General features: G+C 37.5%; 2 protein-coding genes across 2 annotated transcripts in view; one reads left to right on the top strand and one right to left on the bottom strand.

Annotated features, from left to right (window-relative positions):
• The window catches only part of LOC115235542 (sialin-like), a 6,576-nt gene extending 4,967 nt beyond the window's left edge, over window positions 1-1,609 (top strand). Inside the window, exon 6 of the mRNA XM_029807399.1 lies at window positions 968-1,609. Coding sequence (XP_029663259.1) covers window positions 968-1,045 — 78 coding nt within the window. The 3' untranslated portion in view covers window positions 1,046-1,609. The remainder of the gene's footprint in view (window positions 1-967) is intronic.
• The window catches only part of LOC115235545, a 260,661-nt gene that overhangs the window by 144,668 nt on the left and 102,660 nt on the right, over window positions 1-13,333 (bottom strand). The window lies entirely within an intron of this gene.

Genomic DNA, 13,333 nt, shown 5'->3' with positions numbered 1-13,333 from the left:
ATATATTTTTTTTTGCATGTAGTATTAATTTTATTCTGCAAATTTTTGTATACACAACTTATAATTAATAAGATATAAACTTTAACTTCTTTTTGTGCGTCACATATTTTCAACCTGTTTTATATAGAATGCCACTATTGTCTGCACGCCGTACCTGGTGAATGCCTTCACTAATCCAATGATTGGAAGAGTTTTGGATTGGGGACGGAAAAGAGGATATTGGTCGCAGACGGTTGCTCGTAAAATTGCGGTATTCATAAGTACGTATTTCAAATTTTATTTTTTACATATATAAATAGAAATTCCTCCTTTATTCAAAGATAAAAAGGAATAGATTAAATGAGTGAAGATTCTGAACGCCAGTTATAGAATAGCGTTAACGCGTTCGAGAAATGTCTGCTAAGAACAACGTGACATAAATCGCCGATTTCTCTCGAATCTTTAATAAGTTATCCGCGCGCAAGAATTCCACTTTTCTCAAGTTTTACGGAAAGTGGAACGGGGTTTTAAGCCGATAAGGAAGTTAAGTTGACATTTTCTCCGGGAGACACTGAATCCTAATTGCACAATCAACTGCAAACTTAACTTTATTGTAACATTAAGAGATAGAGAATGAGATTTATAACGTTATATTATTTGCTTCTCATCGTAAAGTAATTTGCAAAGTAATTTCAGAACATTACCAAGTAATTGCCAAAGTAATTTCAAAATATCCAGATTAAATTTCACAACGTACGCGTATTTTAAAGTATAGATATAAAAATAATGTTCGATATTTTGTTTATTTATTTTATTATATTATCACGTTTATGATTATTGTATATAATTTTTTACGTTTACTTATGTCCTCCTGTAGCATACTATAGCGCGTTGGAGAGTCGCATTCTGGATTACCATTGTCGCCCAGGTTTCGGCTTTCGTGATATTTGCGATTTTCGGATCAGCCAAAATCCAACCGTGGAATTACCCGCTACAGGATGTTGAAAATTGGGAGGCCGACGAAGTGCAACCGCAACAGCAGCAACAACAAGAAACGAAGACTTAAGTTAAGACTACTTTCGCACACATATGTAGTCTCCTTATTAAATAATCCAGAAACATTATTTTTACAAAAGAATCTATTTTGTCTAAACAAAAAACTTTTGCAAGTTAGACAAATTATGCTAGTATGTTGACATAATTTGTTATAAAAGAATCACATATGTTAAGATCTTCGCGTGATTTCGATACATGACGACTCATATATTTACATATATAAATCTTTTTATATCTAGATATAACATTGCCAATCATTTTTGATAATTCTGTTGAGATTAATCAGCGGATCTATAACTCAATATAACTTTACCAGCGTTTATATATTATATAAAAATGCCTTTAATATATTATCTACATATTGGTAATATTTTGTACAATATATATTTTTTTTCATTAAGTAGCTCTGTTGAAAATACATAATCTTTACAAGATGTTATCAATGTCAAAGTTTTAGCTGCCTTATGCGGGTAACATTTTTACTAGATCTTATATTGTCCTCGCAAAAAATTTCATATATAACTGCATTTGTTATTTGTACGATTATTTTCATCAATCTAAATATTTAAATTAAGGGAATAAAATAAAATTTTATATTTAAATAGAAAATAAAATTGCAAAAGACGTTTGATATAAATAAATCGTCTTGTTGCATGATAAACTCGACTACATTCCAAAGTTCACGAGAGACTCAAGGAGGCCTTGACGTCCTAAGGTTTACGCAATGATAATTAGAGTCATAAAACCACTGTTAATGACGGGCAACCAATTAAGGGGCCACTGGGCACAAAAATTCTTCTTATCCCAATTAGATCGCGACGTCGCAACTGCCAGTCGGCGCGAGACGAACGGCAGAGAAAAAGGACGAAAAGGCACGAAAAGTTCACATCGCACCGGCAGCGGGGAATATATTTACGACGCTTGAAATATTACGTTTGTAATCTATTTCCAGCCTATAGTCGTTCGCACTTCGACGATGACGAGAGGCGAGCGATAAACATTTCGCGCTCTTGCCGTGCGCGCTAAGTCGTTTTCTCCTTTCTTTAAATATTACCGACCAGCGCGATAGAAGGCTTGCGGTTCTGGACGAGGGAATATTGAGACCCTTCTATATCTTTGGAAATTCTTTGAAAATTTTATTGAACGGAAATACGAAAGATCGAGAGGAACGAGAGATGTACGAACGTATTATATGCACGTTCGACGGTCCTATTTTTAATCTAGAAAGTATTATTAAAATTTAGATTAATACTATGAGTATTTTTTCTTTAAATATTTTAATATAATTTTTGTTGTAAGTTTTTCTCCAAGAGAAAAATATAAATCAAGTTTTTCTTGAAGTCTCTGAGATCGTTGTTACGGCAATATTATATATAACAATTTGAATTAATTAATTTCAAAATTGGTGCATTTTCTGAAGATGAGGTAAGTACGAAAGACAAGGAAATCTTTGGACTTAATATTCTAGTAAGCTTCCTTGTAGGGATGCGCGTGAGCCAGAGCTTCTCTTCATCGTGTTTACTAATTCATGAGATGAATAACTTAAGGATAAGCGTTCACGCGGTATGAATAATGCTTATTCGTCTTCTTAACCCCTTGAGCAGGTGACCCGTTCCTTCCGTCCATGTATATGCGCGATCCAAACCCGGCCGGGCGATCCATCGTTCGATCACTATTCTCGACGTGGGAAAACACCTGCCGCTGTCTATCACGCTTATGGTTAATGCCGCTTGTTGACCGATCAAGATTTTTTCACAGACTAACATTCCGCTCTCGAAACTTACGATTAATACCTGTCAATAAATATCTGATCGTATATAATCCAAATCAAGTATCTCTGCGATCGATTCTTTCAGATAAATTTCACGGTCGATTGTCTTTCTTGTTTCTACTTTATCTCAAGCTTGCGCGCGGATGTTGGATTTCGCATTATGAAAATCAACGAGAGAAAAAGCTAGCCGAGTTGATCGAATATCCCTGCATTTATTCGCAGGATGCCCGGAGATCCGCGTATGCTTCGTGTGTTCTTTTATTCCCGTGATGAATATTTTCTATTTTCCAGATTTTAATGCAACTGCCGATCCGTCCAACGGCTGTTCAAAAAGTCGGCAGACAGTCGACTAATTTACATAGAGTCCGATATTTTAAGAAGATTAATCGACGCATACACAGTAGACCGTTCGTTGCTCAACGAGACGACTATAGTCGTCGGTGAAAAATTCTCTCCGTTTCCGAGTTATCTGTCAAAATGGCAATTAATCAAGCGGTAATTATAAGTTCCGAGCATCTTTCGTCGGGCCGTCGTCTCGTTTGCTTAGAGAAGCACGTAGTAGTCCGTAGTTGCGGGTCGCTCGACAGGGGCGGTTAATCAATCCTGGAGCTCGTTACAGCCGAGCACTACGGTACTTGAAGTGGCGTTAACGCATCCGGAGCGCCACTAAAATGTCAGGAATTGTTAATCTACTCCGGAAAACGCGCGCACATAGCGCGCTTAACGCACGCTTGATAACACACTGCCGCTCCAACTACCCCTCGTCCTCTTTCCCCCCACTCGAATGGGGTTACTACGAATAAACCCTTACTTTCCAGTTTCTGACCTCTTCCTCTTCACGAGACGATCTTGCGAGCTTGCTCCTCCGAGAGAAGCTTGGCGGGAGATATTCGCACCAGACCGCACCGTTATTACTAGCGATAAATCGCCACCTTTAATAAGAGCTCGCGCGCGACGTACGCCAGACGGAAGCCAGAAACGACGACGACGACGACGACGACGACGACGACGACGACGAAAGGATGGTGAATTTAAGGGGCGAATAGCACCGAGTACACTCTATTCAAACGATATCCGCTCGATTTTACCGAGTTCCCGGTGGCGATAGCCGACATCGCGCTGTCTCTTTATTATGTGCGCCTGATGGCGCGAACGATTTAATTTTGGATATCTCGCCACGCGTGCGCGCGCGTGCGTTAAATATTTCCCGTATAAAATACCTGGCGGCGTTACGAAAATTTATTACATTTACTGGAAGATAATATTGTAACGCGCCTATATCTAACGCGCCATCAACGTATACGATATGGAGTTTTCGGTATATGATCCGTGGGATATAATACGCTGATGATTTATTGCCGTGTGCGTTTTGATTGACGTTGTAACAAGATAGTAAACGTATTTCACGTGGCACCGCGTTTTAATCCTTTCTATCCCGATATCGACGTTATATGTATGCGCCATTGTGTCGCGTTAAGCTTTTATCCTATAATATCAACGAGCAATTAGTGACATGTGCAAATATTTCTCGAATACTTAGAAATATATGCAACTAATCTGTTCACCTATACCAACACTGATGCTTTCTGCTTGTATAAATATAACTTAATGGCAATATATGTGATAACATCATTCTTATATTATACATTAAGATAACAAGAAATAAAATACACACATATAAAAACAATGCAACAAAAATTCTGAGCGTGCAATAAAATGTTTTCCATCGAATTTTGAATTGTAATTATATGTTTTTATGCTTAATAGATTTTTTTATCACAAGTATTATAGATATTCAAATCAAATGAGTATCATTTGTAGTTCATAAGTATTATTAAACATTCCAGCCAACTTGATTTAGCTAACGTTATATCAAGATTTATTAATAATTAACATTTGCATTTATTTATTATAATTGTTTTTGACTACGCGTATTTTTAGCCTAAATCTAATATCGCGATTATCGAATAAAAAAGTAATAAAGCGAGCCGTTAGACAGATTTAGACTATGTATCAATATTTATATTTATATATATACAAAGAATTATACGTCTCTCCGCGATCTTTCCCTTTTTCTTCTATTAACTTCTTATTTTTCGTATACTTTTGCTTGAAATAATTCTTTTTTTTGTATTTAGTGACACACGATTTGTGACAAATAGCGGATATCATGCCGAAAAAATTGTTGAACTGGAGATGGGAATATATATTACAATAGAAAATATTATGACAATATGCAGTATTTGTAACGCAAATTATCAGCTTCAAATAAACAAACGACAAGTACAAAAATATATAGAGACTAAACATAATGATGTTTATAACAATTGTGTTTCATCAAGAGACTCAAGAGAGAAAAAATGGACGTTAATTTCCAAGCATTTTAAAAGAACACGAAACGGTTATTTGCGATGCAAAATTTGTAACAATACTTTTCTTGGAAGAAGAGAAGATTACAAAATGTATTCTCATTTAGTCGATATGCATGAAGTTAATGAATATGCAATGTGCAGACTCCATACCTGGCTATTGAATTATTATAACTGTGTGGAAACCAATATGAAACAATTTTGCAAGATGTGCAATGACGATTTGACAAATTGTAATTCTTACATTTTTTATGAAACATTTGATCAACGTTCATCAGGTTAACGTATCTTCAGAATTCAAACCAAAAGACTAAAAAAAAAAACAGCGGTGAATATTACCTTTTATTTCTTTTAAATCACTTATATATTAGTGATGGTTTGTTGCGGTGCAGTTCACGATTTTCTCTCGTATATTGAACCATTATTATTCTATTACAGTTCATCTCGCAAAAATGCATCCTGCCAAAGAGCAGAAGATGACAGGAGAAAAGGCTGTTTCGCTAAGAACTCGATACGCTTTTCGAGACAGTGAAATGACGCAGAGAACGTTGCTGGATGAAACGCGGAAGGAGAGTAAGGGGGAGAGAGGAAGCTCGAAACTCGGTCACCCTGTTTTCAATTGACCAGCTTCCTTTCTCGCGGCGTAGCCCGCAGTCTGACTGCATTGTACGAACTTCCTGCAGATTTTAGCTGTCACCCCTCCCGCGCGTTTCATATTTTAAACGGATCTGCGGAAGAGAGGGAAAGCCGGCCGACCGTGTGTCGCTCCGGGACGATCGACGTGGACGCGAGCGAGCACTGTATAAATATGTATGTATATGCCAAGTATACACACACGAGGGAAATTGGGGAGAGAGGTCGGCGCAATCGCGGACCTATGTCAAAAACCGTTCGACCGACCGATCGCATCCTCGTCGCGAATTCGTGACGGAGGGCCGTTTCAGAAGGGGACCACCGCTTAATCGGCGGTCGTTGCTGCATCGGATTTTGATTAGCGCGACCATGTCACGTTCGTCCGTTCGTTTGTCAACGGATCGAAAAATACATCGCGCACACCGCGGCGCATTAACTCATAAACTACATACACACACGTATAGATGTGCTCTTGTCGATTTGAATCATTCGTACGTACAAACTCGCTCCGCTCTTTGGTGATTTTTAATATCTGTTAATATTAAATGTATCTGAATGATCGTGTGACTGCGTTTTTGAATAAGTATCATCTATAACTTATGTCATACAGTCGTTAATCAAACATTGTCTTGTCGAGTTGCCACTTTGCACTTTTATATATATGTTGCACTGCTTTAGCTACTGAATTATCTTTTTATCAACAAACCCCGCGCATTAAGTTAAAATATTCGAGCACTCTGTGCATAATATAGTTCTATGACTTTTAAAACAGGATTATGTATATACGTCTGCGCATGTAAAAGCGAGAAAAGGCTTCCGCGTTTGACGTATAATTATATTTTCACATGAAACGTCACTGCGTTCTCTCAATCTACGTATGGATCTCTGTTAAATGTTAGACCGACACTTGTGCATTTAACGAAAACCTGGAAAGGATATTTAAAAAATTAAATATTTATCTTAACGTCGACTGATAAGGTCAAAAATAAAATTTTTATAATATATACTTTTTATAACGTTTTAATAAATTGAGTTGGATAAAATAAAATTCAAATATTTTCAAGTATTTTCAAGAAAATATATTAATTCGAGTTAACTGATCGGCCTAGACGTAAGATGGTTTGATCGTACGAGAACATAAACTTGGCGGACGTGGCGAACAGCTTGTACCCCCGCCGTATAATTTAATCATATCTTCACGCCCCTCGAGCGACAGAGCCGGCACGAGGCCCCTTCGTTTTCAGGCCGTGATATAGAGCTGGCAAAGAGCTCGGGGTTATTAGACGCGTTCATTGTTGTGCGTTCGTACTTTATTGTTGTTTCAATTACGTTTGAGAGAAAGGCTGCACACCCTTTCCGACTCTCCTCTCTATGTGTGGCACTGTTTCTCCTCTCACCCCCTCATCCGTTCTTTCCGAGCTTCACCCCCGCGAATCGCGCCCTTCTCCGCGTCCAAACTCGCGTTCTCCTCTTCCGTTCCCCCCTCCCTCTCTTTACCTTCCCCCTAAAACCCCGTCGAAAGCCGTCAGCATATTGCGCATGCATAATTTAACGTGTTCAAACAAATAACAAAGTTTTCGCATGCTGATGAGAACGCCACCGCGTCCGGATTTCGACTGCCACCGACTGGCAGTGACATATTTTCATTTGACACGCGGAGACGGGGCGGGCCCGACTAGCGGCCGAGGAATTCCGCAAATCTGCGCGGCATGATCGATCTCTTTCTCTCTCTCTCCTTCTTTCTTTCTCTCTCTCTCTCTCTCTCTCTCTCTCTCTTTTCACGTTCAAACGCGCCGGGCTATGAATACTCGAAAATGACCCGTGAAAAAATAACAGGCCGGACAACGTGAAACTTTGCGTCGAATCGCGTCTCGAGAGCACAAATCGATAATAATTTAAATAAAACGCGTTTGCCTAATTTTCCACGAGGAAGACAAACTAGGAGATTGGAGATTCGCGCCAAAAGAACCTTGAATATCGCAAAGTAATATACAAAATAATTATACAGACGGTCCCGACTTTTTTTTTCCGGCCGCCAGAAGCGTATTTCCGGTCGAATGATGCGATAACCGTTTACAGGTCTCGCGTGATCGTCGAGGTCTCTTTCCTCTTTTTCCAACCATCAATCGCAGAGAGATATTACGGAGCGTGTTGTAAAAAGGTGGCGCGACTTCGGCGAGTACACTTTGGCTTGCGTGTTATGTGCGAAGGACAAAATATATAGCCAATAAAGTACACCACCCTCGACATACATATCTCGGATACGTGTATATTACCGGTGGAAGAGATATCGATACGAAAAAAGAAATGCTGACGCAGAAGCGGATTTTACGTCTCCCGCTTGGTTCAATAATTAGACGAAACAAAGGATAATTATGCCTCTGAACAGCAACAAATGACAGCCACGGCCGCTGGCTAATTCTTTCCTTTATTGCCTTTATAATTGTCGGGGTAGCGCCGTGGTTAAAGCGGTTCAATTCCCGTACCGTTTGCACGTAACCGGCAATTTACTTTTATTGCGAGATGCTTTAAAGATAAACAAGCAAATGCCGCTTTAAGTACCATTGTAAAAGCTCGACGTTATAATAATTGACGCGACTCGCGCGTCAAGCGAGCTACCCCGCCTTCGCGAAATCTTGCCGATCGCTCAACGTCTTGTCTCGGGACATCGAGCTTTCGCCGCCCCGTTCATTTTCACCGTTAAAGGTGAAGTTTACGGTAAACATACACAGCGTCGTGACGGTAATTATTTACGTTATATTCTCACGATATACGATCTCGGCGACAGCAGCCGAGCGCGGCTTATAAACTCATCGCTCGTGACTCCGAGCTCCATCCCCTTTAATGGGAAAGCGTGTCTCACGTTGCACGTTCGGTTGACTAAAGCGTTATTAACTTCCAAAGTAAACTCACTCTTTTCCTCGTGACACACTTTGGTCGTGCGATACACGCGCGCATAACGTAATGCTCGATGCGTTACAATACTCTATGAGAAGCTAAGCCCCTAATGTACGTATGCAAGTACCACCGGTATTCGCCCGGTCCGGCTGGCAATTTGCCTTTGCATACCGCAGTCTCACTCCAAGTATGAATAATAATGACCCTGGATATGTGAATTACGAGGCGATTATCTACAATGGTAAGAGAGAAAGGAGGGGGAAGGAAGGATGGCGAACGCGTTGGTTGTAGGTGGATCCCGCGTTGGTTATTGCACCCCGGCGATGTATAATGTTGTTGAGAATCGATTCTGTGACTTGGTATAATAACGGCGCGATGCGCCAGATATATTTTCTATAATGCTGCGCCGTCCATATTACAGATAACAGACGGATATATTAATAAATAAGTGACAACAAGAAATTTAAAAAATGCTTTTCAAATATTTTGAATGTATATGTTTTTTCGCGATTAAAACCATGACAATACAATTTCTATGGGGGTAACTTAAATGCTACTACGTTTTAGCATAATTAGAAATTATGATTAAGGAGGATGTAAAAAATAGACTATTTTTGACCCAACGGCGGAATCTAAATTAATCATTGGAAATTGTCTGTAGGATTCTCTAGTAACAGAAAATTTCAGCTTAAACAAGTATAAATTAAATTATAGTATAATTGAGTTTCCACAACTGTTCTCACAACAACATTTGTTATAGAATTTGTATTATATATAGAATTCAAATATAATAATAATATATATATAATTATACCTTGTTTATCTTTTTCATTTTTATCGATTTTACATTTATGTTTTTCGATTAATTGCGGTCGAAGTCGAATATTCTATTGGAATATTCAACCCCTTTTAGAAAGGGGTGAATCTTGATACGAAGTTTTTCCGCAAGCAGCGCCACTTGACGGACTAACCCTTTTCGACAAGGTAGAAAAATTTAAAGAATGTTGACTATCACTGTGTATCACTATACATTATCAGTAAATGTCTTTGAATTAGAGTAAATATATCTATTAAAATAATTTTGTTATAAAATAATAAGGATAATTAGGAAGAATTTTGTTTCATATGAAAGATATCTTACCCATCGATAGATTTGTGTTTTATTTTTTGGTTTATTCTTTCAGTCTTTATATATTATAATATTTTTTTATTTTATAAAACAAGATCTCGCAATGATAAGCTGGATCTCTTGTTTCTGCAAACTTTGCATGCAAATTGATATAAATAACTTACATGCAATGTGCGTGAATAAATAAGGATTCACTTTACTTCGAAAATGAGAATATTTTACATCAATAATCTATGATTAAGCTGATTATCCTAACATTTTTATCGCGTACATACATACGATCGATTTTAAAGGTTTTAATTCGACTTTGTTTTACGATAATATATTACATTTAGAAGTCAAAATGTAATAACTGTTGTACCGTTGTATTTCTTTTTTTTTTTTCCACCGCGATCGACGTTTGGCTAGGCAGACCGGGACGCGCGATGAAGAAGAGCTGAGTGTGCGGCTCGCCGTCCACCGGGTACATGAGGTACGTACATATGCATATATGTCATGCATACCGTAAACATACCGTGAACGACACTCTAGAGTCATGTCAACGCACATATGTGTGGTCTTGTATGAGAAATTCTTTTTCTTTTCACGATATCGTTTTTTACGTTCCTCTCCTATCTCGGTTACGTTAATGAGAATTGAGGTTATCTCTTGTAAATAAATTATTAATGATATTTATTTTTTTTTTTTTTTTTTTTTTTTTTTTTTTTTTGGTACATGTGAAATATACACAAGAGCAATCAGAGACTCTATTGTACACATCTTGTTTCTCTACGTATCTGTCGTCCACCGTCCGGCTTCCAATTGTTTAAGTTTCGCGAACCCGCGTTGTGTGGCTCGAGAGGGTAAGAAGAATCCGGACAAAGGATCGGCGAGTAGTATCCTCACTGTGTGTGATTTGTCAAAAACATTCCCTTGCCAAATTCGTGCCGCTTTGCCGTGATGAGTACACGCGTGCGGCGTGGTATGCCTCTCGCATTCGTTTAAACGAATGCCAGACGGGGGGTAGCGCTCGGATTGAAAAGAATGGCTTGAAAGGCAAGAACGTGGTTTATGCAATATTAATGCGCTTGTATTAAGATTTTATGAAACTTCAAACATTATACGCCGTACACTTTTTCTACGCTTACGAATATTGTTTTTCTAAGACATTTATTTAACGTCGATGTAATATTAAATGATATAATACGAATTTATAATTATATCTATATTAACAAAAATATTTAAACAGATATTAGATTTTTGTATTTGTTTTTAATTTGTTAATATGCATTGATTGTAATGAAAGTAGTATAAAATTGATGGAATCTTATAAATTAAAATAATATTACATAAGTGTGATAATATATCTCTTCAATTATTTTAACTGAACATGATAAAAGAAATTGACAAAACATTTTCAATTAATTTAATATATCAAATTTTATATTACACAAATATTTAGTGATAAAAACGAGTAAATATAAGAAAAAATACAAAACTTGCCATTCTGTCTTTAAAATCTTTTATGAACTTACTTTATTTATCTATTAGCACTGTAATGTTTTGATGAAAATTTTGAGTCAAACTTACGTGAAATTGTCTCTTTTTAGATTAATTCTGGATCTGATGTAATTATATTGTATCATAATTATAGAGTTATATTATATAAGAAAATATAAGGTTGTCATTTATTCGACAACAGTCTATGTAGGTCGAGCTGGAGAGAATTGTTTTTCAATTAACTATTTTTGGAATTAACGCGACACAAAATTGGAAAAGCAATACGAGAGGAAACTCAAAAGAAAACCGTAAAAACAAAAACAAAATGAGATATGAGAATACGTAGAAAACTATTTGTTATTTTCAGTACATATTGACTAATGAAAAAATATATTACATTATATTTTCCGTTTAGATTTGCACTTATATGAGAAAAAAAATTTCTCGCTCCAGTTAAATAAATACTAATATTAAGAGATATAGTTTAAAATAATAATAAGATTAAGTTAAAATACTCCGTAAAAACATGGATTAAAATTATAGATAATTATTCTTTGATACTAAAATAATTATTACAATCTACCGTAATTTATTGATTTAAAAATAGATATTTTAGAAATTTGAAAAAAAATACTTAAAAAAAGAATTTATTTTTTTGAAGACTCATTTACTTATATCTATTCAAAACTTAATCTTATTTTCCGATTTTTAGAAGGTACATGAATCACTTTAAACCTTTTTCCCAAACATCTTGTCGAGAAGCATATTAAAAATACGATTCAGCTATTTTTTTAAAGACTTTCTCGATTTTTCAGCGTACAATATCTAAGAAGCAACTGTCGAGCGCATTGTAGCTTATTGCGTGGGATGCAGCGAAGACTATCGCTTACGCTAGATTTAAAAATCAAGTTAATGGTCAGCCCGTTATTTCCACGAGATGAGCTACGCCGCCGTGCGCCTTCTTCCCGCCGTGGGATGGGAACGGGGGAAGGGCGTTTCTCTCTACCCGTCTCGCTATGATTGTAGCAGAATCCTCGGCAAGAAGTAATCTCTTTCTCCCGGTGCGCGGTATCTCGCGCCGAGGCGGGATATTTATTTATGGTGATTAATCACGCAAAGCCCGGAGACGCCGGATCCGAGAAGTGCCCGGAACTGAAGGAGGCACGAAAACGAGCAAACATTAGAAGCGGGACGATAAGACGGGCTCGCATAATGCCGCGGCAAAACGCGCTCTTTCCTTCTCTCTATCTTGAGGCATCACTATCCTTTTCACACTCTCTCTCCCTCCCTCTTATCCCTTTCCCTCCGCGCCATAGTATTTTCTCAGTCGAACAAATCGTGCTCGCTACACTTCCTGACGATTCATTCCCGTGAACACCATTGCATTCGTTGATCTTTCGAGTCCTTCGTCTCGCTCTTTCGGCAACCGCGAGAAGCATCCTTCCGCGTCCACATTCTTCTCCGCATTGTTCTTTAAATGGAGTTATTCGTTACTAAGATATTACAGCCGATCGGCAACACCAATTCCCAGACGCACGCATTAATCATGCGAACTTCTTAGGACAAGAGAAGTATGTTTAAAGAAAAATATGTCTTCAATTTCTATAATTTTAAATAATCTAATAATTATTAATCAAAATCCTAATTCTAATAATTATCTTGAAAAATCAAGAATAAAGCGTCTAATCAATTACAACATGCGTAACACGGCTATTGATCTGTACGTATGTTTGCCTGTTTAAACGAGTTAGTTTAAAAAAGAAAAAAAAAAAAATCAGCGAGTAGTACTTTTTGCATTGAGCGAAGAAAGTTTAGCGGAAGTTTGTTTCGAATCCCGATCGAACAGTTAACTAATTAATTAGGGCACGAATTGAGGAATAAATCGTTGTTCGCGCGCAACCGGGTGGAAATAAACGTCGACTACCGAGCACCGCAGATCGGAATGTCTGTGATCCGGACTAATGAGCAATTAGTAACAGAGCCGTTTGCTCTGTATCTAGTACAGCCAGCAAACGTGGC

The sequence above is a fragment of the Formica exsecta genome, unplaced genomic scaffold (assembly GCF_003651465.1).
Source record: "Formica exsecta isolate Colony F162 unplaced genomic scaffold, ASM365146v1 scaffold11, whole genome shotgun sequence".
Taxonomy (NCBI): Eukaryota; Metazoa; Arthropoda; class Insecta; order Hymenoptera; family Formicidae; genus Formica; species Formica exsecta.
The sequence above is the reverse complement of the archived record's forward strand: the minus strand, read 5'-3'. Positions and strand labels throughout refer to the sequence as shown.